At 53.4% G+C, this 22,170-nt stretch overlaps 7 protein-coding genes across 7 annotated transcripts; 3 read left to right on the top strand and 4 right to left on the bottom strand.

Annotated features, from left to right (window-relative positions):
- Positions 1 to 771: 771 nt before the first annotated feature.
- Positions 772 to 3,621, top strand: G6M90_00g044440 (uncharacterized protein; the record flags this gene model as incomplete). Its single annotated transcript, XM_066130346.1, has 3 exons — positions 772 to 1,320; positions 1,525 to 1,798; positions 1,889 to 3,621. 3 exons carry the CDS (start codon positions 772 to 774, stop codon positions 3,619 to 3,621), a joined length of 2,556 nt encoding a protein of 851 aa, XP_065986581.1.
- Positions 3,622 to 3,685: 64 nt separating this feature from the next.
- Ascc2 (Activating signal cointegrator 1 complex subunit 2) lies at positions 3,686 to 5,654 on the bottom strand (the record flags this gene model as incomplete). The annotated part of the gene is made up of 3 exons (XM_066130345.1): positions 3,686 to 3,705; positions 3,753 to 4,438; positions 4,513 to 5,654. 3 exons carry the CDS (start codon positions 5,652 to 5,654, stop codon positions 3,686 to 3,688), a joined length of 1,848 nt encoding a protein of 615 aa, XP_065986381.1.
- Positions 5,655 to 6,176: 522 nt separating this feature from the next.
- Positions 6,177 to 6,756, top strand: RPS20 (40S ribosomal protein uS10; the record flags this gene model as incomplete). Its single annotated transcript, XM_014692290.1, has 3 exons — positions 6,177 to 6,218; positions 6,363 to 6,586; positions 6,672 to 6,756. The coding sequence occupies 3 exons, from the start codon at positions 6,177 to 6,179 to the stop codon at positions 6,754 to 6,756; spliced, it is 351 nt and encodes a 116-aa protein (XP_014547776.1).
- A 413-nt stretch (positions 6,757 to 7,169) lies between these two features.
- AMO1 (Nucleoporin AMO1) lies at positions 7,170 to 9,112 on the bottom strand (the record flags this gene model as incomplete). The annotated part of the gene is made up of 4 exons (XM_014692289.1): positions 7,170 to 8,540; positions 8,626 to 8,819; positions 8,882 to 9,001; positions 9,067 to 9,112. The coding sequence occupies 4 exons, from the start codon at positions 9,110 to 9,112 to the stop codon at positions 7,170 to 7,172; spliced, it is 1,731 nt and encodes a 576-aa protein (XP_014547775.1).
- Positions 9,113 to 9,964: 852 nt separating this feature from the next.
- On the bottom strand, positions 9,965 to 11,905 carry AKT7_1 (Cytochrome P450 monooxygenase AKT7; the record flags this gene model as incomplete). The annotated part of the gene is made up of 4 exons (XM_014692288.1): positions 9,965 to 10,649; positions 10,758 to 11,442; positions 11,517 to 11,667; positions 11,834 to 11,905. The coding sequence occupies 4 exons, from the start codon at positions 11,903 to 11,905 to the stop codon at positions 9,965 to 9,967; spliced, it is 1,593 nt and encodes a 530-aa protein (XP_014547774.1).
- A 1,914-nt stretch (positions 11,906 to 13,819) lies between these two features.
- CWH43 lies at positions 13,820 to 17,166 on the bottom strand (the record flags this gene model as incomplete). The annotated part of the gene is made up of 8 exons (XM_014692287.1): positions 13,820 to 15,804; positions 15,860 to 15,905; positions 15,958 to 16,042; positions 16,098 to 16,139; positions 16,237 to 16,363; positions 16,418 to 16,750; positions 16,809 to 16,976; positions 17,079 to 17,166. 8 exons carry the CDS (start codon positions 17,164 to 17,166, stop codon positions 13,820 to 13,822), a joined length of 2,874 nt encoding a protein of 957 aa, XP_014547773.1.
- Positions 17,167 to 17,739: 573 nt separating this feature from the next.
- Positions 17,740 to 18,989, top strand: UTP6 (U3 small nucleolar RNA-associated protein 6; the record flags this gene model as incomplete). The annotated part of the gene is made up of 2 exons (XM_066130344.1): positions 17,740 to 17,829; positions 17,886 to 18,989. The coding sequence occupies 2 exons, from the start codon at positions 17,740 to 17,742 to the stop codon at positions 18,987 to 18,989; spliced, it is 1,194 nt and encodes a 397-aa protein (XP_065986413.1).
- Positions 18,990 to 22,170: the final 3,181 nt, after the last annotated feature.

Raw genomic sequence — 22,170 nt, 5'->3', positions numbered from 1 at the left:
GGGTTGGCGACGCAAGTCTTATGTACGGCTATTTTCTGTGTTGTTCTTTTTGTCGTTTACAAGAAGTTGCAATTGAGGCTCAGATATGACAAAATGCGGTGGTATATGCTCGGTGAGTTGACATGGCTGGGCGATACGGCAGCCGGGGATTAACTGTCGTGTTAGGTGCCTCGTTGGCCGCTGCTTGCCTCTTTATCCGTTCTTGTTGGAGGGTCGCCGAGTTGAGTGACGGGTTTAATGGCCCTCTGGCGTCGAAAGAGGGTATTTTCATCGCGTTGGACAGTATTCCGACGGTTTTCATGTCTATCTTGCTCACGGTATTACACCCGCAGTACTGGTTCGGTGAAGTGTGTCGAGCCAACAAGTTGGTGGTTGAACACAATCTGGTAAATAGAATATAGATGGCACATCGTACGTACCTTCACATCTCTCCAGTGGCATACCGTGGCTCTCGTATGTAGAAATGCCCGTCAGCCGACGTCAAGAAGGTGGTTCGCCCGGGAGGCCGCCTTCCCCTCGCGAGGCAACCAACAGCTGGTCCGGCCCGTCTGCCTTGTCTTGCCTGTCTTGCCTTTGGCCCCCATGTGCGGAGTATTTATTCGGCCCAACAAGATCGGGTGCTCCTTCCATAAGATCTTGCAACTTCCAGGTCGAACTCGACACCTCAGACACCAAACCATCTCCGGGTCGGCGTCTTTTGAAGCCTTTATTCCTCAATGACCTTCACTACACTTGGCAGCGTCTTGAACCATTGGCAAAATACAACTCGCCATGCTTGATCGAGGGCAACAGGTCCGACGGGCAAGGAAAGCCGCTTGTCGGTCCCGGCCGCCGAGTCTCCAAGCCGCGCCGTCCCTGGCGCCACAAGGGCCATTCGAAGATGCGACCGGTCACAACGTTGGGCACGGCTATCCCCCCGCCATAGACTCGCTCTACATGACTCCCGATGGACTACAGCTCTCGCCCGAGGATATCCAATGGTCCACGGACAAAGGCGTTCCACCAACGTTCCTAAGTATACCTCCATTCCTCCACGATCCTCAGGAGCTGTATGACAGACTGCATGGACACGACAAGTTCGATCCACGCTGGCCAAATCGTCATTCACTTCCGTCCAAAGACTTGAGAAGCACCGTCAGTCTCGATGCTCCATCCTCGACAGGATCAACTCTTTCTCCTGTCCAAACAGAACAAGGTGAAGTGTTGATCGGTCCACGCTCGCCAAGTCCAAGTCACCTGGGCAGAGAGATTGGCAAAGAAGACGCAGACGAACATGCCAGGGATAATACAGAATCTGAGCTTGCCAACTACAAAAAGCTGGTTTGCATAGCACCCCACTGTCATCTTTCGTTCGCGTCTGATGCGGATCTCCAGACTCATGTTCAAGCTGTGCACACTCACGCATGCAGTTGGGCTGGATGCCCGCAGCCAAGTTTCGCCACCCGGAAAGATCTTGCTTGGCACGTTAAAGTTGAGCACTTACTTATGTGCCCCGTGTTAGAGTGTTCCGATCAACCGTTCCAGAGCAGGCGTGAGTTGTCATCCCATATTGCCGTAGAACATCCAGGGTCTGGGCAGGATGCTGTCAAGGAATGGAAACTACCGTCGTCCGCCGCAGACAACAGAGAGACAAGTCCAAAATTTCATCACAACACAGAGTCGACGCCAACAAAGTCGGCAATAAGTGTTGACTCAGAAACCAAGGCAGCTGTGGAAAATGTCACGGTGGCGAGGGCCAAGAAGAAATGCCAAGACCGGTTATGGACCATCATCGAAAAGAAAGCTCGAAAGAATGCCGGTACGTTCAAAATGACTTCCCTGTGCCCTCTGCATTTGTCATCCGATGCTTGACTTTCCCTCAACTTAGACTCCCAGCTAATAAACGAAGGTACTCCTCGAGCCGGACATGTCCCAACAGACCTTGTCCAGGCACGAACGACCCGTACCCTCGAGACAGCCAGCTTCCCACTCGTTTTCGAGCATTCCATCCTTCCATTCCTGGCCGAGTTTGTCCCTAAATGGTCCGGTCCTCGTCATGTCATTTCATGTACGAGGGGTCGAACGGCCCAACACCGCCGAATTTGTATAATGACAACAGCAATGTTATCGCGAACCCGGAAAATCGTCATCGCCCGACACGTCGCCGACCTACTCCCTGACAAGTATAGACGCTTAGTGAGTTTTGTCTTCTCTGTCGGCCAAATAAGTCGTGCTGCACGCTGGGCTAGAGGCCTTAGTCAGACGCACCCGGATGACATTCTGTCTGCCAGGAACCCATACCATTTCAGTTGTCCATGTATGGGTGACAGTGTGGGCATTCCGGGAGAGGAACTTATTGAGGAGAGTACAGCCACATTGGGTCCTTGCTTAGACGTTGACGGGGGATCATACTGGCTAGTAAACTTTCACCCTTTTTTGGCTGCGTACCAGAACTTGCCAATGGTGAAGATCGAACACCCTTCCCCGCAGGACCGAGGTCCATGTTTAGCTGAGGGACATGACTGCCTCTCGGACGAGACAGACTTCAAGCTGGGTCTTCTTACCGTTACATCTGGTCTGAATCTGAAGACGACAAGAATTTCACATGATCCCTATTGGGGGGACAACGAGATGGAGCAACCACTCGTAGTCACTGACTGGGCTCTCGTAACTTCTAGCAGAAAGTCGGGAGGCAGAGCCAACATTCTTCGTCGCTTCCCTTCAGAAACTCAGCCGATCATTATGGAACCCCTCATTAGATCGGTATGCGGCGGGACGAGCGGCATCAGCCCGGGTGCTGCTGTCGTATCCAGCGGCCGAACATCAGGCTACCAAAGAGGGACGGTGTGCGAAATGCCCGCCTATGTAAGCGCTGAAGAGAACGGTACCGGAAAAGCAACTCGTGAATGGTTTGTGGAAGAGCCGTTCTCCTCATGTAGTAGTGAGGACTCTTGGATACGTGGAGGTATTGGAGTTGAGGGTGACAGTGGTGCTGCCATCGTGGATGCAGAAACCAATTGTCTTTATGGCCAGCTATGGGGACGTAACAAGTACTGGGGTCCTGGTCCTCGAATCACATTCTTCACTCCTGCTGCTGATATCTTTGACGACATCCAGGAGAAATGCGGATTGCAGCGTCGTCCTGAGTTGCCTCAGGCCCGAGACGAAGAGGACCGTTATGCCGCCTACCCTTCTTGTCGACGGTGTTATGACCTGAAAACATACCAAGACAGCCGAAGAAGCTCGCGGGCATCGTTACAGAGTATGATCAACTACAGGGGTGAAGCGGAGCCTGACTGGACGCCGAATGAGCATGTATCTGAGTTGGCTACACCACAAGATTGCCACAGTGGAGGCACGGGCATCGAGGAAATTGGCTCATCTTTCGTAAACAGCGCTTCACCGATGCCGCCTTTTGAGTTCCTCCCAGATGGTGAATCGGCCGGGTATTATTATCCAACGACACTTGTAATAGATGAGACCCGTGGTATTCCAGGAGAACCGGACTTTGGGGATGTTCTTGAAGCTACTGCCTTGGAGCAAGTGCCGAAGCGAGGATCTATCTGCCTAGATCAGACCCCCATATTGACCTCGGGTTACGACTCGGGGAGTCAGCCAAAGAGGAAGAGAATTGGCAAGTAGGCCCGGGCCACATCAGCCAGCAAAACCACCGCGAGCCATCTTCTTTGCTCGGGCATCCCTCCTGTTATGATTCGCTCGAGACCCCTTATGTGCCTCTTTGTTTCTCCTCGCCGCTTCAGTTTCTTTCTCACCAGTCGGTCCAGCAACGTTGCCGCCGCGGTTCCCTCGTCCTCGCCCTCCTCCGCGTCCGCGTCCACCTCTGCCTCCTCCGCCATCAATGTCACTATCTTCAGTTGCCGGCTCTGCTGGACTGGCTCTCCAGGCCGTGCGCTCGAGTCGGACCTGTTGCCCTGCAAAAGCATACTTGGCGTCTAGTCTCTTCTTTTGCTGAGGATTTCGTGCCAGCATGACTGCCCATCCCTCTATAGCTTCATCCGTCATACCGGTTTCTTCCCTCAGTTTCGTTCGCGCGTTGCCCCTTCTTGTGCCAACATCTCGGCCAAACACCTTCTCGTCCGAATGATATGCTCGGAAAAGGATTTCTTCATTTCCATCATCTACACCATCCGCTTCTTGGTTCATCGTGTCCACAGTGCCGCCTACATCAGCTGCATCATATGTGTCATCGCGCTCGTCATCATCGGAGTCAAATGATGCAAGAGCAGACAGAATGGCAGCCTTGTTTGGCGCTGTGGATTTGTCTTTTAGGAGTTCATCAGCGTTTTTCTGCGGCTTCTTGCCGAATGAAATTTTGGACTCGTCAGCGCTGAGGCGGTCGAATTCGTCATCGTCAAAGACGTTCCGTCTAGTTGGAACCTGCGGTGGTGTAGATCGAGGCGCCAGGTTTGAGTGATGGGGAATGTCTTGGTGAGGCGATCTGTGTATGAATTGTTAGTACAATGACTTTGTGTGTTCCAGTATACTTGAAATTGATGTCCCGACTCCACGTACAATGGTTCGCTCCTGTCCGCTGTAGCCAAGTGAGGCGGCAGTGATTGCGAAAGTAGATTCGCCACGACCAGTTCCACATCATCCTTGTACTCATCCAGACACTTGGACACAAACCCAGCTCCAAGGTCGGGGAACAAGTCTTGAACATGAGTTATTTGACTCATGTGATGGACATGCATTTCAGCCCGCACATCTTCATTTGTCTGCCTCCCCTTACCTTTATCAACCTTCCTCCTGCTAGGCCGCTTTGGCCTTGCCATCGGTCCTTTTTTAAAGGGCTCCAACGCAGTAATCCGCTTCTTTAAGCTCTCCGTAGCAGCACCACGTTCCTCAGCCCTCCTCAGCAGGACCTTCAACAATGGCGTCGCGGTAACCAGTTCCGCCACAAGCGAGTCGTTTGCATTCAGTGGTCCCATCCTGTGCTCCTCGGCAACAGTCTTCAGCGTAAACAACTGGTCACTCAGCATCGACCACTTTGGCGGTTCCGCTTCTGTCAGCCCAACTACGCATAGATACGTGGTTGTGACAATGGCCTTTCTCAACGGCGGATTCATAACCTTAAAGCACGTCACCAGTCCTTCGAAGAAATCTGATCCAGCCAGTAACTGTATACACGAGTGTGGTGATACGTGTAACAACGGGCTAAGCGAGACAAGCTTAGCCTCCACTAATTTCAGATCCCCTTTGATGCCGGAGTCGAGGATTGGAATGAGCAGTTTCTTGAGAGTCGTGAGAGAGGCTTCAATGAGTGTACTACTCGAGTGAGTGCTGAAGAGGCCTGCGATGAGCGGAGAGGTGCGTTTTTTGGGATATATCCTGGCAAAATCCGCGAGGAATGAATATTCCAATAGAACTGGAGGAGCTAAGAGTCTTAAAAGCCGCGAAATCAGGTGGAACACGGGCCGGAGGAGCAATGTCGACTTTGGCATCAAAGGCGCCGCGACAACTTCATGCACAAACGTCGATGAGAATGTAACAAGGGAGGCGTGCGATTCAGTCTGCCTTTTGAAGTCGTCGTCGGAGAGGTCTAGATAGGCTCTGCAGAGCGCTACCCACGCCTGCACAAGGGAGTCCCATTCCTGAGGCGGAAGCTGTTGCTGCCACGAGGCCTTGGGGAAGGCTGCCAACGGGGGGAGACGCATGTCGGGTGTAATCTCAGTGCGGAGTGATGCCGGGATGAATACGGCCAAGAATAAAAGAGATACGAGAGTAGTCCGTTGACGCAGTCCCCGGTGCTTATTCCATTGTATGAAAAATCAACGGCGTCCACGGAAGCATGTTGAAATATATATTTCACAGTCCGTCCTGCCGGATGAATCATCCTGAGTTCCACACATGCCGCCTCGCTGAAGCTCCAACGTCACGCAAAGAGAGCCGCAGCGCCAACCGGCCGCCCCACACTGCACATACCTTGCAGCTGGTACGTACCCTTTCCACAGGCAGGCAGGATTGCCCTCCAACACCCCAATCAGGACTAGCGCGCACAAAAAAAGCCCTACGACCTGGGAAAATACATCCAACACCCCACCACCAAATAGTTCGCGATCTTTGAACCTCTCACCAACCCACAAAGCAAACTTCATCACTTTGCCGATAACGTCGCCGATTCCCTCGCGTGTCGAGTCGTGAAGTTTTCTCTACATCCCTCCAATCCACCAGCAAACATGTCTTACAACAAGGCCGAAAAGGACATTGGCGAAGGCCCCGTACGTTTCATCCCCCAAAAGCCCCATTATACACGACAGCCGACGACAAGGACAAAAGCTCCCCTCGCCCCAGACGAATCTTCTTTTTCGTGCCCCTAGATAATTTACTGACGTTTACTTACTTATTTTTTTCGCAACGTACAGAAGGCCCACAAGATCCGCATCACCCTCACCTCCCGCAAGGTCACTGTCCTCGAGAAGGTGTGCACCGAGATCCTCGACCGTGCTAAGAGCAAGGACCTGCGCGTCAAGGGCCCCGTCCGCCTGCCCACGCAGACGCTGAAGATCACCACCCGCAAGACTCCCTGCGGCGAGGGCTCCAAGACCTGGGACTCGTACGAGATGCGCATCCACAAGCGTCTCATTGAGTGCGTCTTCATGCTCTGCTCCTTTCCGGCTGCCACGTTAGGCCGTGTGCGTGTTATTCTTGCTGACTCTTGTTTCTTTTGATAGTCTTCACGCCCCTACCGAGGTTGTCAAGCAAATCATTGTCAACATCGATGCCGGCGTCGAGGTCGAGGTCACTATTGCCGCTTAAATGGCAAGACTGGTTGGGCGTGGCGTGGCGTGTTGAGGTGGCAAGTGTGCTAGGCGCAGACAGTTTCAATACACTGGGTTTTGTGCAGCTACATGACCCCTATGTGCAATGTGTGCTCGTAGATGTAGGAAATGGGCAATTGGCCTGTCGTTGGAAAAGGGCAAAGTGGTCAATCATGTCAAATTGTGCATTTGGTGTACATGCTTTTGTCAAGCCCAGGATCTTCTGGCCACATATACATGCCGTATGTTGCGATAGCTCTGCAGGTCCAAAAATCCCCCCAATCATCCCAATCATCTGCCATGGCCGTATATGAAATCCGTCAACGCCGCAATATGCATCAAACCTATGTATCCCGAGCTATCGATATAACCCCTTTCCCATGGCCAACCATGAACATATATACAATTTCTTCAAAAATCCCACCGTGTGCACTCCCGAGGCGGCGGCAACTCGGGCATTATGCCTTCCGCAAACTGGCCCGTTTGCGCAAACGCCGCCCATTGAGCCAGGGACTGCTCGTCGAAAGCTTCAACGGAGAGTTCAGTATCCTTGTAATACCCTGGCGCGCCGTCGGGGAACCATATGCGTGTCCAAGTTCCGTCGAATGCTCTGATTCCGGGCTTGCCGTCCTTGTAGGTAACAGGCTTGCCTTTGAATGCCGCCAGCGTCCCATCCATATTCCTGGACGCGTAGCTCTCTAGGGAAGGGTGCTGCTTCGTGCTCTCTGGAGGGTATGGATTATTGCCGCCAGTTGCAGAAGCAACGGCTTGTTGGGGCTGGCTTGCCGATCCAAAGGAGCTCGGCTGCTGTGAGGCACCCTGGCCGAATGGGGCAGGAGAGGGTTTTCCAAAGACACCGTTGGTTTGGTTTTGGGTACTCTGAGCAAAGGGGTTGTTTACTTGTTGGTTCGCCGTTGTAGTGGTGGAAGCAAAGGGATTCGGCCTTGAAGCTTGGCCGAAGGGACTTTGATTCTGTGTTGGTTGTTGTTGTCCAAACGGACTTGGCTGGCCGGTGTTGTTCTGGTTCGAATTATTAGATGCAAAGGGATTTGGTGTAGCATTGATCTGATCGGCGTTTGAACTCGCAAAGGGGTTGACTGCCACAGGGGCTTGTGCATTGTTGGCAGTTCCCAGAGATCCAAACGGACTGGAACCTTGGTTTGCCGCGCCACCAGAGGCAAAGGGGTTCGGCTTCGCGCCCAGTTGACTGGGCTGGCCAAATCCGCCGGGTTGTGAATTCGTAGGCTGAGCGGACTGACCAAATGACGGCGTTCCAAACGGGCTCGGCTTGGCTCCAAGGGTAGATGCCTGTCCAAAGGCGGATGTTGGCTGGGACGGTTGCCCAAACGCGGGGGCCGCCGGCTGCGATGATTGCTGTCCAAATGCCGACGATGGCTGAGAAGGCTGGCCGAATGCCGAACTTGGCTGAGCCGGTTGGCCAAATGCCGGTGTGCCAAAAGGATTTGGTCGTTGTCCCAGGGCTGCTGGCTGCCCAAAGGCACTCGGCGTTGGTTGAGCAGCAGCTTGGCCAAACGGTGATGCGGTGGTGGTAGAGTCGGTGCTGAAAGGATTGGCTTGCGCCGGCTGAGCAATACCGCTGGGTCTCTTTCCAACCTGGAACTCGCCAAAGGGAGCCCCCTGAGATCCTTCTCGGCAGACATCCAATCGGTTGGGGTGCTTGCTCTCGGCTTCCACGACGAATCGGGCAGCTTCGTCGATATTTCGTACAGCATTTTGCATTTGCTGTTGGGCATTCTGATAGAGTTCCTGTGCTTGATTGAGCTGCGAATGGGTCAGAACAATCCAGGTCTCTTTTGGAAAAGAAAAAATGAAGAAAAATTCAGTGTCCGAGTGGGCGGCTACTCACAGCCTGTTGTTCATTCCCTGCCGCCTTGCCCATCATAAAGTGTAATCTCATCTCTTCGAAGCTCTGTTCTCGAGGGTATCCTCCAAACAGCTGCTCCGGGGCATTCCTCCCCGGCGCGTAAGCCGACAGAATCCATTGCGGCGCCTCGCTCGTCAGGTCCTTGACCATGGTATCGGTGACGATGCTGTACTTGTCTGCGATTGCAGAGAGTCAGCGCCGCCGCTACTGGTCAGAGATGGATGAAGAATTTGTTTACCGAGTGCATCTTGTAATGCTCCGCGGCTGCCACCTCCTGCGCCGGAAGCAAGAGTGCCGAAGCGATTCTGGCTTTGGTTTCGATTATTTCCAGCATCGGGATGTTCAAACCGGCAAGTACCTGCGTACAGGGTCAATCATCAAGTCTGCACATCTAGATCTGGGAGATGATTGGGGTGGACATACTGCCAAACTTGCAATAGCCCTGCTGGTAGAATTTGCATATCGCCATGGTGGGCGGTTCGCTCGAACGAAGGGCTCGAGAGTAGGTAGTTTCGCAGGCTATAACTTCATCTCGAGAGCTGGGTCAATCCGAGGACCTGAGACTTTGAGCAGGTCCTTTGGCAAGATCAATATGCTCGACCTCGTGGAGGCGCAACCGATCCGTTGAGTAATCGGGTCTGGAGCGGAGGTCAGTCGCGCGTTGCAGCTTGGGACGCAAAGAACATTGAAGAAATCCGTCAGCCTTGCGAGCCTGATGCAGTTGGTGGGCTGGTCAAATCCTCGGGCAGGTACCCAAGTACCTTGTGCGTGAGCACAGAGGAGGGTCAATCCAACTGTGAAGCTCGGCAGTGGGGCTGACAGTGGACGCACTTAGTTGGTCCCTTCATCAATCTATCCCAGTACAGAGTAACCCATACTATCTTTTTGGCACTGCAACAACAAAAAATCATGTACGACTTCTACATGAGACTCACAAGGTCCCGTATTAGCCATCAATGATGCTTAGGCTCACCTGACGACCTGGCCACAGCATCAGAATATACCTCGTTAACCCCGTCTACAGCAGTATGTTCACCATTCACCAAATGGAGAAGCCAAAACAAAAAAACAAAAAAAAAAATCACAGAAGCACCGCAGATGAGATTTCAATTTTTTTTTTAATCAGAAATAACAACTAGTATCTTCCACCCCATATCACCATCTCCCTAATGCAGAAACTACGCAGAAACTACTAGTCACAGAGTAAAAACCAGAAACTACAGATTTACCCGTCCGTGAATGCCGTTAAACCATTATACTACCCAAAAACCCCCCATCCAAATCTTTGCATCCATGTCCACAAAGAGACCAAACGCCGCCTTTAGGCCTTCTCAACCTTCCTAAACTCAACCATAGGACCCTTCTTGGCACTGGTAAACGTGTCAACCAGCTGGAACTCTGTCACGCGGTGTCGCCCCCACTCGAGGTCGGCGCGGCCCTCGCCGGGATCAACGACGCCAATAGCTCGTCGCAGGTCGTACAAGTAGATTGTTCTGGCCAGAGTGGTGGTCATTTCGACGTAGGCCAGACCCTTGCCGATACAGCCACGGGGTCCGATGGAGAAGGGGCAGAAGGCGCTCTGGGCGAGGGCAACATCGTCTTCCGTCGTGGTCTTGCCGGTGAGTGGGTTGACCTCGTCGCGCAGCCAGCGCTCGGGCGCGTAGCCATACGGAACGGGGTAGTAGGTCTCGTTGTGATGGATGGTGTAGTGGGGAGTTCCGACGACGGTGCCCTGCGGCAGCGTCTGGCCGTCGATGGTGATGCCGCCGGGGAGCACTTCACGGGGTAGGATGCCGCCCACGGATGGAGAGAGGCGCATGGCCTCGTCGACACAGGCGCGGAGGTACGTGCACGATCCCAGGAGGGGGCCGTGGACAATCTCCTCGACGTCGCTGAACTTGGTGCGGATTTCTTGCGTCACGCGCTTCAGGGCGTGCGGGTTGCGCACGAGGTAGAAAATCGTTGCGGCCATGGCGGTGGACGTGGTGTCTGAGCCGGCAATGATGCTATTTTGAACACTCATAGTCAGCAAAAAAGAAAATTCCCCATGACGGACGCCCAGCAGCTTCTCTCATTGTAGCTTCTCCGACGCATTTTCCTTCCCAAACACTTACAGCAAGTTGGACTCGCCCCAGAGTTCAGGAGTGGTGAAGCCGTGACCGGTCTCGGGATCGCGAGCCTTGAGCAAGTAGTAAAAGAAGTCACGTCGATCCGTCTCCTCGCCGAGCTTGGTACGCTCGGTGAGCTGGCCCTTGCTGTAGGCCATGTATCTCGCGCGACCGGCAGCAAGCTTGGGGAACAAGAACTTGTCAATCTTGAGCTTGTCGACAATGGGCATGGTGCCGCAAATGAGATGGCGCGTGGTGGCGGCCTCGACCAGCTCCAGCGCAAAGCGGTTGTCGGGCCTCTCCAGCATGTGGAAGGCCTTGCCAAAGCTGAGGTCGCCCAGGATGTCCATGGCCAGGTAGTTGCACCAGTCGCTCATGTTGCGCGGCTTCGTCCAGCCCTTGGCGTCGGCGCCGCCATCGTTGAGGCCAATCTGGTCGCAAAAGGTGCGGACGTTGCCGAGGATGTAGCGCTGCATCTCCTTCATGGCACTCTCGGAGAAGGCGTGCGACAGGACGCGGCGCTTGCGGGCGTGGACGTCCTTGTCGCGGGTGTTGTGCGTGTTGGCGGCTGGGTGGACAAAGGCATCGTAGAACTCGGCCTTGCGCACGTTGGACTTGAAGCCGTAGATTTCCTTGAGGGACTGGTTGGAGTTGAAGGAGACGGAGTTGGGACCGAATCGAACCACCTTGCCTGGAAGATTTTGTGTCAGCAATCCAACGTCTGGGGGAGAAGGAGTCTCTCGGGATTCGAGAAATTCTTCTTACCATATTTCTGGTGCATGCGCCAGAACTCAAGGTGGCGGTCGCCCTTGTAAGCGTGATAGAGCTGGTATGCATCGGTGATTTTGGCCAGGAAAGGACCGGGATATTTGGCAAGGGGGTGGAAGAAGACTCTGTACACGACGAGACCGAAGGCCTATCAAATCAAATCTCCCATTAGCCATCCGTGTCGTTTGATTGATCTTTGTGCAACCGACATGTATCGACTGGCGCTGGCTGCTCAACAACTCGTCCAGTCGCCGCCACCACCCTTCACCGTCTGAATTTCAATCCCAATAGACGCAAAAAGAAGCAGCACTCACATAGAGCAGTCCAGCTCCAGCCAACAGTCCCAGGTACATGCCAAGATGTCCCAGAGCAATCTTCATCTCCATCTTGATGGGAACAAGGCGTTGTGAGTGGGGACTCGAGACAAAAAATAGAAGAAGAAAATAAAAATAAATTCAAAGTCAAGAGGAACAAGCACCGCAGCCCCAGAAACAGGGCCGCGCAAAACTCTCTTAAACAAAAACGCTACACTCCAGCCATACGAACCAACCCCTCCCTTTGCTCCAAATCTCCTCCTCTCTCCACAAAGTCCTGCGCCGCGGCCAGCGAGATAAAAACAAAAAAGTCAACGAGCCATGGTGATTCTGACGAGTGAGACGGCGTGGATTGCAGATGCAAGCGGCTTTCCACGGCACATGTGGGCGCAGATGGGGGCACAGCTGGGGGAGACACCGCCTGGATCTTTATCGATTAGGCAGGGGAGCTGGGGGAGCTCTGGGGCAAAGTCGGGGCAAGTTGGGGCAGCACAGAATTCGGGGGGCGGCTAGGTTCGGTCACTGGCCACTGGCCACTGGCCACACTAGACATGGACTCTGCCACCAGACCATGACCGTTTGCGTGTGTGTGCATGTGTGCTCAGTGCTTCGTCATTGCAGCGCAGACCCAGGCCTGTCTCGCGCGACTCCGCGCCGTCAGAGGCGCAGCTGCGCTTTTGCGGCTGATAAGGCTCTGGGTCCATGTCATTTTAATATTGGTGCAGGCCGGGTGCCATCGTCACCAACTGCAAAAACACCACCCGGGTAGCGAATGAGCACGGTCCGGCGTGCAACGTCGACAAACACCCCAGCCTGCTTGGCAGGCAACTGTCGTCTGGTCCGGGGAACCGACGCAGCGCGCGCATTGCTTCGGCCAAAAAGTCTGGTCGAGTCCCATTTTATGCACGGCGTTGCATCAGGGACGGACAACGCGGGTACATGCATCCACCGCCAGGCCCTCCCTTCAGTACATATGTACCCCTTCGATCCTAGGCAAGTACCCATGCCCCAAGCCAGATGTGTACTAAAAGACCCCAAGGCAGCAGATCAAAAATGCTAAAAACCAGACCGTCTGTTTGGTGTCCCGTAGCACCCGCGTGACCTCGCTCGACTTAAGCCGGCGTTGGAATCCATTCCGCCTGTGGTTCCGCGCCTTGAGCGCCGGGAATTGTGGGGCTCTGGGCCCAGATATCCCGTCGACTGCCGCTCGGGGGCGCTGCCACCGCCTAATTTGCCCAAGGCAAACCACTTTCCTCGACAAAGACGCGCCCCATGATAGCACTGTGCTACCAAGTAGGTACTGGTTCTTGTTTCAAATCCCACACACAAGGCCCGAGTTATCCGCCCAAAGCGGACGAAGGTAAGGACGTGCTGGCAACACGCTGCATTCGCTGCTTGTCCTGGCTCAGTCTCAGATGGTTGCGGCACTCTGCCTTTTCTCGCTGCCACAGCTGGTATCGAAACGCGGTCTAGAAAAAAGAAAAGCCTACATATGTATCCCGTCGGGTAAATAGCTTAATTGTTTCATCTTGGTAGCTTTGTCCAGTGGCATTCAGTTGATGCGCTGCCACATATAGTACAGGTGCTACTGGATTAAGCCCCAACAATCAAGAAGCAACTTTTGGGAAAGATTGAATGAAATTCAGCATTCAATCCATATTCGTATGGTGACGTCATGAAGCTGCTGGTTCCCTCTGGGCCACGGGAGTCAGGCCGGATCGTCGAATCCACACCACGCCAGTTATCTCCTCTCCCATCCTACCCATCTAGCGCTGGAAGTGCAACAAAGCTCGACATGGCGTCTCAAATAGATACAGTTTTTTGAGTCATGGCACTAACCCAATTTCATATTTCCAGTAGAAGCGTGCCTTGGCGGCACATGCAAATTATATTATATTTTCACCGAAATATCAGTTCCTTCTTGTACAGTCCTTATTGCACCATCTCCATGTCTGCAATAAATATTCTCTAGACCCCAGCTCTGTCTTAATTAAAGTATCTGGGCTCATCAAAGACGTGGTATCTATGATCTCTAACACCCTGTCCCCTGAACATGGCCGGGAATCTCCAGCCCTCGGGGACCTCAGACTCCTGCACGCGACGGTTACGCTCCTCGGCAGACACCGAGTCTAGCTGCTGGGCTTCGGCGGCAGAGTTGGGGATCACAAACTTGGCCACCTGCAACTCCGTATCGGTAATTGTGCTTCTGCTCACGCGGGCATAGCCGACACGCTTAAGCTTCTTGAAGAGGATGTACTCGCACCATCGGTCCCAATCAGTCGAGTCAACGTCATGCATTCCAGACTTCTCGCTGACGTAGGTGTTGTAGTTGCCTTCGAGGGGCTTCGTGACAAGGTAGCTGAGAAGGAACGCAGGTCGTGGAGTAGAGCCCATCAGTTGCGCCAGATACTCGGACTGCAGGCGCCGGTCCTCGGGGTCCTCCTCCTGTCCAGAATGGAAGACAAAGACATCGACCAGTTCGCCATACACATCAAGCGTAGCGTGGATAGCCGGCGCTAGTTCACCTACTGGACTGGGGAGGAGATGGTGCTTCGACTCGACAATGGGGAACTTGGAAAGCAAAGCTGCACCCCAAGTGTGCTTGTTGGGGCCGGGGCCGTAGTCAACATACATGCCCAGATCCTCGGCCAGGAACTGCGTGGTATCGCGGTTGCCCATGATGATGCGCTGCAAGTCGGACTCGAGAAGTCCCACAACATCAAGCTCCATCTCCTTGATAAGGTCTCGCATACGGTACTCTGATGACCACATGTCGTTGTCCAAGGAGAAGTGAATGGTCCAAATACCAGCTGTGAGGACACGGTCCTTGGCGTGATATGGCTTGTAGTCGTTGGTGGGGAAGCGCATAAAAGCAGCGCACAGGAAGAGGATATTGACAATAATGGTGGCAAATCCAAAATATTTCTTATGCTGAGAAGCAGAGGTGCGACGAGGCTGCTGCTTGCGTGGTTGGGAGGCATTGAAGTCGTAAACACCAGCGCCAATGAGACCCATCATCGAGTACATGATCCAGTCAGTATGCTCACGAACGAGAGGACCGCCAGGAACAAACGCATAGGCAACCACCCAGACATGGAATAGAACCAAGAAGACGTATATGAAGAACCCAAGGCCAAAGGTAACGGCAGGGCTCTTCTTGGAAGCGTTGCTAAGCAGAGGCACAGCAACAGCCATCAGGTAGGCAGCAATAACAAGACCACCGTAGTATCCAAACCAGTGACTGAAGAATGTCAAAACCATTGCACCAGCGGTGCCGACGGCGTACTGTGGCCAGCTACCAGCAAGAGAGGGTTTGCAGATTCCAATAAAGAGACCAGCAGACATGGCGGCAAGGGTGCACCAACCGTGCGTAGAGAAATAAGGGCCCCGGATGGGGAATCCTTCCCAGACCCAAAGAATCATGGTGCTGGTATCAGATAGCAGTGAGTGCATACCAAAAAAGACACCTCCAACACCACAAGCAGCCAGCACAGTTGAGCCTCTCTGGGCGCCATCAGGGGTCCCGCTAGTCAAAGGAGCCTTGCGAGTGAAGCGCAGCGCAGCCAGGACTCCAAGCACAAGCCCAGTGAGGTTCCATCCACCATTGGCCTCATGCATGATGGGCCAGATGGGGTTATTGGTCTGCCAGGCAAACTTGGCAGTCGACGAGAGGATAAGCCCAACCAGCAGGCCGAGGATCCTGGACTCGAATCTTGCTTCGTGCAAGGACTCGGCATGGAGCGTGGCAACCCATCCTAAAGTCGACATGGCAACACCAAAACCAACTGTAAACAGACGACGAGCGGGGTCCAAAACCAAATAAGCAGCGACTCCTGAGAGAGATAGGAGATGAATGATTCGCTGGTTGCTGATAACAGCCGATCGAAGAGGTCCAACAAGGAGCAGAGGAGAAATGGAGACTAAAACAAAAGCTTCATATCCGGATATGCCCATGTGCCAAAGAGGGAAGTCTATTTTAATGTCAGCCTCAAAAGACTATGCCAACTGTCGAACAAGCAAACTTACACCAGACTACCAGACCCAAGCTGGTCAACATGGACCAGAACACAAACTGCAGACCGTCAGACATTGTCAAAAAATGCGCGACCAAGGCCTTGACTTACTCCATGATAAACGTCAGCAGCAGTGTCCAATGCCTCAGACCAGGTGAAGCGCAGAGAGTAGAGACCGCCAGTTGCCTTTTCCTTTCTAGTTTTGAACAGTCAGTAGGCCGTAGTTTGCAGATACCCAGGGAAGGACTTACTCTTTCTCCATGACAGCAGACGGGACGGACGAGAGGTTATCACTGCGAGAAATCTTAGACGACGCCTCAAAATAACGGGTGTATATTGAAATTTGATGGAACAAGAAGCCAGGACTATCTTGGAAGCCATTGCACGTACCCCTTGCTCAATCCCTTGACATCCCTGATCACGACTTCAAATGTGCTATAATCCAGAGCTGTAACGGCATCAAAGCCAACGTCAAAGAGGATCAATGCCCACTCAAAGAATGCATAGATGGTATAGGCTAAGCGCTCATGTTAGATCAGTCACATCTGTGTTCGACGGGGCTACAACAAACCTCCAGCAACGCGATGCACCTTGTGCTGAATGAAGAAGTAGATGAGAGGCACCAGGGTACCAAAGAAAGCAGTAGCAAGGTACTTCCGGTACTTGATAGCCTGCGGGTTTGGCGGGCTCAGGGCAATGCATCCCAGGGTCCAAGGCAGGGTTGCCACAATGTACGAAATCATGAGAATGTCATGCCAGTCGTGATCGTCCGTCGAGGTGATATAAGTCCAGCCTCCGCACGTGAGAGTGCGAAGAACACCCATGGAAGCAATGAAGCCGGGCAGCTTGGTCCCTGGTTTTCGGGTAAGAAGGTAGAAAAGGCCGACCAAGGCGAAACGAGGTCCTGGGCCAAGTTAGCTATCGGAACATGGGCAGTGCGGTCTTGGAGATGTTGGTTATACCGGATGTGATGGCAATAAAGATCATGAAAAAAGACCGTTCGGGGTATCGATCGCCAATTGTCGCCGACACGGACGGGAACCACTCCTGGGGATATCCGTAAAACTCATTCTGGACAATCTTGTGATAGTGAAGGGAGACGCCGACGATCAATGCGCTCAGGAAAGCGGCTACAGATGGCGGTTAGAACGACTGTTGTCAATTGCGACTCTGTGTGCAAAAGCAGCTACTGCATTGATTCGGAGCGCCTCGTAGAGCCCATGACGACTTACTGTATGCGACAATTGTGTGCGCCCAGCTCACCCACTGCCCCCCGAAGCTGAGGACAATGCCGCCATCCTTGTCCTTGTATTTGGACATGGCGATGACAAAGAAAACTGAATGAGCGGAAGAAGAAAACGCAGTCGATTACAGTACCGTCCGGGACATCCGAGCGAAATAAGAAAGAAGCTGAAAGGACAAGGAGCAAAGGAACAACGAGGGGGGGATTAGGGGACGAAGTGGTGAGGTTTGGATTTGTGGCCTGCAAGAGCCTCGGAAGGTCCAGTCTGGCGATGTGGAGTGTGGACACGCGCGTATTGATTCAATAGCAAGGGACCAGTTGACTTTACCAGGCTGGGCTGGCACAGCCGCGCCCAGGGGCAGCTTGCTGGGCCTTGACAGGCACTTTGGCTAGCTGGATGCTGATTCGCTCGCTGACAGCCACGAAGTCCTGCAACCGGATGGTTATTCGTGTGCTGTACTCTGTGAAGCACCCAAAGCTGCCCCGCTAAAATTTTGGATCTGCAACGGCCTCGTGGGAAAAACTTCATGATCATACATGCCCACCTCGCATCTTTACTTTGACTCAATAAAGCAGCGCGGCTTTTCGGACTGGTTACGTGCTGCCCCGATACATCACCTAACTCGGAGTTGCCGTGTTTGATAGCCATAATGGCGGGTGTTGCTGAGAAGGCGAGATTCTATCTCGAACGCTCCGTTCCTCAACTAAGAGAGTGGGAAGAAAAGGAAATATTCTCCAAGGCATGTTCCCAGAACTGTCGCACAAACACTACAATACTCTAACGCATTGACTCTAGGAGGAAATCCGCACAATTGTACAGAAACGCAACGAGCACGAGCACCGAGTGCTCTCGCCAGGAAACGCACCCTCCGAATGGTCCGCCTATGTCAAATGGGAACAATCCCTCGAAAGCCTGCGCAGCAAGAGATGCCGCCGGCTCAAAATCCACCACCTCAACTCAGCACACGCCGGCCAGGGCCGCGTACTATCGATCTACGAGCGAGGCGTCAACAGACACCCCGGCAGCAGGAAACTATGGAAAGGCTATCTGTCCTACGCGGCCAGCATCAAGGCCGCAAAGCGATGGCGCAAGACCATGGCAAAGGCCCTTCGCATGATGCCCACTGACGCTGAATTCTGGGTCATTGCGGGCCGACGGTCTGCGAGGAATGGTGACATGGCCGCAGCGCGAGGATTCTTCATGCGCGGCTGTCGATTCTGCACCCAGGACTGCAAACTGTGGCTTGAATACGCAAGGAGTGAGATGGAGTGGCTAGTCAAGGTGGATCAGCGCAAGAGTGAGAAGAAGGGTGTCGACGCATTGCGGCCCGACCGCGTTGATGATGACGACGAACTTTGCATCGCGGACAGCGAGGATGAGGACGAGGCCGAAGACGGCAACATGTTGCCCGAGCCATCGCGAGCCCAGGCCAAAGTCATTGACAAGCAGGCCTCGGAACAGCTCAAGTCCAACCCGGCCATGGACGGCGCTATACCAATGGCCATTTACGACATATCCCGGAAACAGGCATTCTTTACTCCTGAGGTTGCGGAGTCCTTCTTCACCATGTTCGCTTCGTTCAAGGCTCTGTCAGTTGAACCCAAGATTTCCCAACACGTTTTGGACTCGTTGAGTGAGGCGTACCCGAACCACCCGTCCACATGCAATTGCTACATCAGACAACCCATCCTTGGCGTGCAGACCAACACTGCGGAATTCCCGCGAGGATTGCGAGACGTGTTGGCACGGTTGGGCGAGAAGTTGGATGTCACCACAGACAAGCTCGAGCTCAGTCGCAAGACGACAGCTTGGATAGATGGATATCTGGCTCGGGGGGGGCTGGATGATGACATTCGGCAGGTTTTGGAGTACACAAAGGAAAAGTTGGAATTGTCGTGATGAAAAAAATTTTCTAGGTACATAGGCCGTGGAATCGATGTTCATAATGCATTATACCTCCTTTTCAATTGACGTTGCGCTGCTTGTGAATGGAAGCACATGTCTTTTCGTTGGCGCTGGTCTAGTGGGCGATTAAGCTCGCACTCACTGATATTGAAATCTATCATGGAACCGCAATATGCAACCAGACTGCTTCTCACTGCCACTACCAGCACCAACATGGAAATACTGGAAAGGTTTCATTCCACTGGCATTGACTCCGTGAATTACTTCTCTCTCTGTCTTTCCCCCCCTCTCTTTGTTCTTCTGATTTTATTACAGGAACAACTAAGCTAGGCACGACTGTAAAATTCGTTCAATGTGCAGGGTAACAGTACCAATGCTACGGAGGCATCATTGATCTCGGGTCGCTCCACTAGTTCGGACCCGAAAGGGGTCTGGTGCGCAAATGAGGAGCCCCCAGTGGCCCAACATGCGGGGACAACGTGAGGTTCTTCAATCCCCAAGTCAGCCCATCACATAATTATGTATGGAACCACCGAGTAACCTTATACCCTGTACGGGCAAAGAAAATTTACAGTACACGCACGAGCATCGAGAGAACGGCAATGGAGTAGCAAGCACTCCGCACAACCGCCTGACAATGTGTGCGGAGTCTAAGCAGATTCTGACAACGGCAGGCTCTCGGTGATATCCTTGTACTCCATAGGGATAGAACACAAACGGAGTCATGGTACGGAGTATGTACGGATATATATCCACAATTACCTCACATTGACAGGTGCCAATAATCTTGGACACAGAAAGGCGCTGGGGGAATGCTACTAGTAGTACGGAGTAATATTTACAACACGGGAGTCTAGCTTACATCACCGTCGCGGTCAGTTTTGTACCAAAAGTTTCTTTTTCGATGCCGTGGTGTCGTGTGTAACGTGCACAGAGTCTACCAGGCAGTGGGCTGACTGACTGGGAAAGACGACGCCCCAACACCTGTTTACCGAAAACAAACGCCCCAAGTTCGAAGTGAGTGCTTGAGACAGACGGGGATCTGTGGGAGTTGTGGAACGAAGGGGTTCACTCCCCGAGACATGCCAATCAACATCACCAGCACATCACGCCAACTCCGTATTGCTGGCGTGCGGAAACCTCAATGCCCATCCAAGCATCATTTGTGCCTATAGCAGCGGCCTCTAGACGAAATCGCTGCGAAGCGAGATGGGCGGTTTCCTTGCCCAAATTATGGCCAGCGCACTCATTCCGTGTGAAATGGGCTGCCTACGGGTTTGTCCGTCCTTCCACGAGCCTGGAAATTTGGTCTGGAGGCGAACTATTGTAGTGATGATTGCCTTGCCACGGACGATGTGGGGAAGGGCTTTAATCATGAGGCAGCAGACACCAGCCGATGGCTCGGGAGCCAGGCCAAGAGCCGGGAGCCAGGTGCCAGGTGCCAGGAGCCAAGAGCCAGGTAGGGGCAGCTAATACAACAAGGAGATGGCGGCGAGTGATGCAGTGGTTTGAAGGAGACGGAGGGGATGGATGGCTGAATGGGAAGTCGACGCACATGCTGGTGATGGGCATGGGGTAATTATCACCAACAGACGGCCTCTGAATTGTGATTTGACTCGATGTCCTCGTCCAGCTTTCTGGGGAAGGATGTCTGTGGTCCTGCGGGCTGCGCGCACAACCGGCCCTTTTATAATTAAAGGCCCAGCCAGGCCTTCAGTCCATCCAGCCATGCTTGTGCGGTGCCATCCGTCGTCTTGCCAGTTGAGGGTTGGAAATCCAAGGACAACAGAGAAAGAGGAAAAAAAAGAAAAGAAAAGAAAAGAGAGAGAGAAGTGAATACAGCTGACACCGCACCCATGCCTTGGCCAACGCATAGGTTGGCCGTGCCTTCTTTTGAAATGCTAATGCTACCAGACCATTTCGTGGAAGCCGGGGCCAGCGAACCTAATGCAAAGCCCGTGCCTGCAACCTGCTACCTGCTTCCTCAAGTACACATGCAGGCATCCGTGTGCAAGTCTACCTGGAAATCCAAAGCAGACACAAGCTACTTGACTCTTCTTGCGACGCAAGCAACAGACGCTATTAGACGCAGCGTCTTGGATGCAACGAGGAACGAGGCAAGCAGCGGCGAAAGATTGCATCCCACGAGTACTCCGTAGCGGGACGCCAATATCTCTGGACAGGGAACATTAAAAGGATTCAAGAGCCACAGTATAATCTAACGAGCCACCATCCCGGAGGCTCGATCCAAAGACCCCAAGGCCGTCGTCTGGACCAACGGCGCGTCCACAAAGCGTCCATCGACCTTGGCTGGCCTGGCCCATGAATCCATGACGGGTGAAGGCCGACATGGACTGCGTCTTGAGGGCTCGAGGGCTTGAGGGCTTGAGGGCTAGTGGGTGGCCGGCCGATTGCCAGCACTGGCTTGATTGAGCCCTGGGGACGGCGGACAAAGAGAATGGAAACGAGTAGTCAAAGTAACTTAAAACGCACACAAAGTTACATTTGATCGCGTTTGAGGCTGCCCAAGGAAACAAGGCTAAAAATGCCAAAATATCGACTCGTGTGTGGCAGCCGCCGGGTCATCCATTCATGGCCTGCGCAGGTCGACGGTATGATCGAAAAGGGCCATGCTGGGACTCGAGGTCACTCACTCACATAACTAACCCTTCCCCCCTTCCCCGTTTCCTCCAGCCGCCACCCTTTTTCTTCTCCCATTTTAAAATCTCCTTCTTCTGTCTCTCTTCGCGTTTTTCGAATTGCCGCCTTGACACTCCGTCTTTCTGCCTCATTGCGTGGCTCTTGTCGACGGCGTTGTTGACACATCTCTGTTCGTGGACTTATACGCCACTCGACGACCTCACTAAAATAGGGCCGGGCTCTCAGGCTTGGAAATGTCACTGGTCGGCACTCTGTGTCTCGACTTGGGGCTGGGCGCCCGCGACAAACGCAAGAAAAAAACACCAACGCGGGATGAGGTGCAGCAAAACGGCGCCGGGAACGGCCTTGACAGCGAAACCCAGATTCGAACCACAGTCGACGAGCTCGTGAGGTCTTGGAGCAACGGGCGATGAAGGAGACGGACAGGCAACTCGCCTGGGCCCTTGGGCCACGAGGGCCTGGGTGTGTGTGACAGGGGTGGCCTCGAGCGCTCCGAATATTTGAGTGTCTAGCC

The sequence above is a fragment of the Metarhizium brunneum genome, chromosome 2 (genome assembly GCF_013426205.1).
Source record: "Metarhizium brunneum chromosome 2, complete sequence".
Lineage (NCBI taxonomy): Eukaryota > Fungi > Ascomycota > Sordariomycetes > Hypocreales > Clavicipitaceae > Metarhizium > Metarhizium brunneum.
This window is presented reverse-complemented; position numbering and strand designations above follow the sequence as displayed.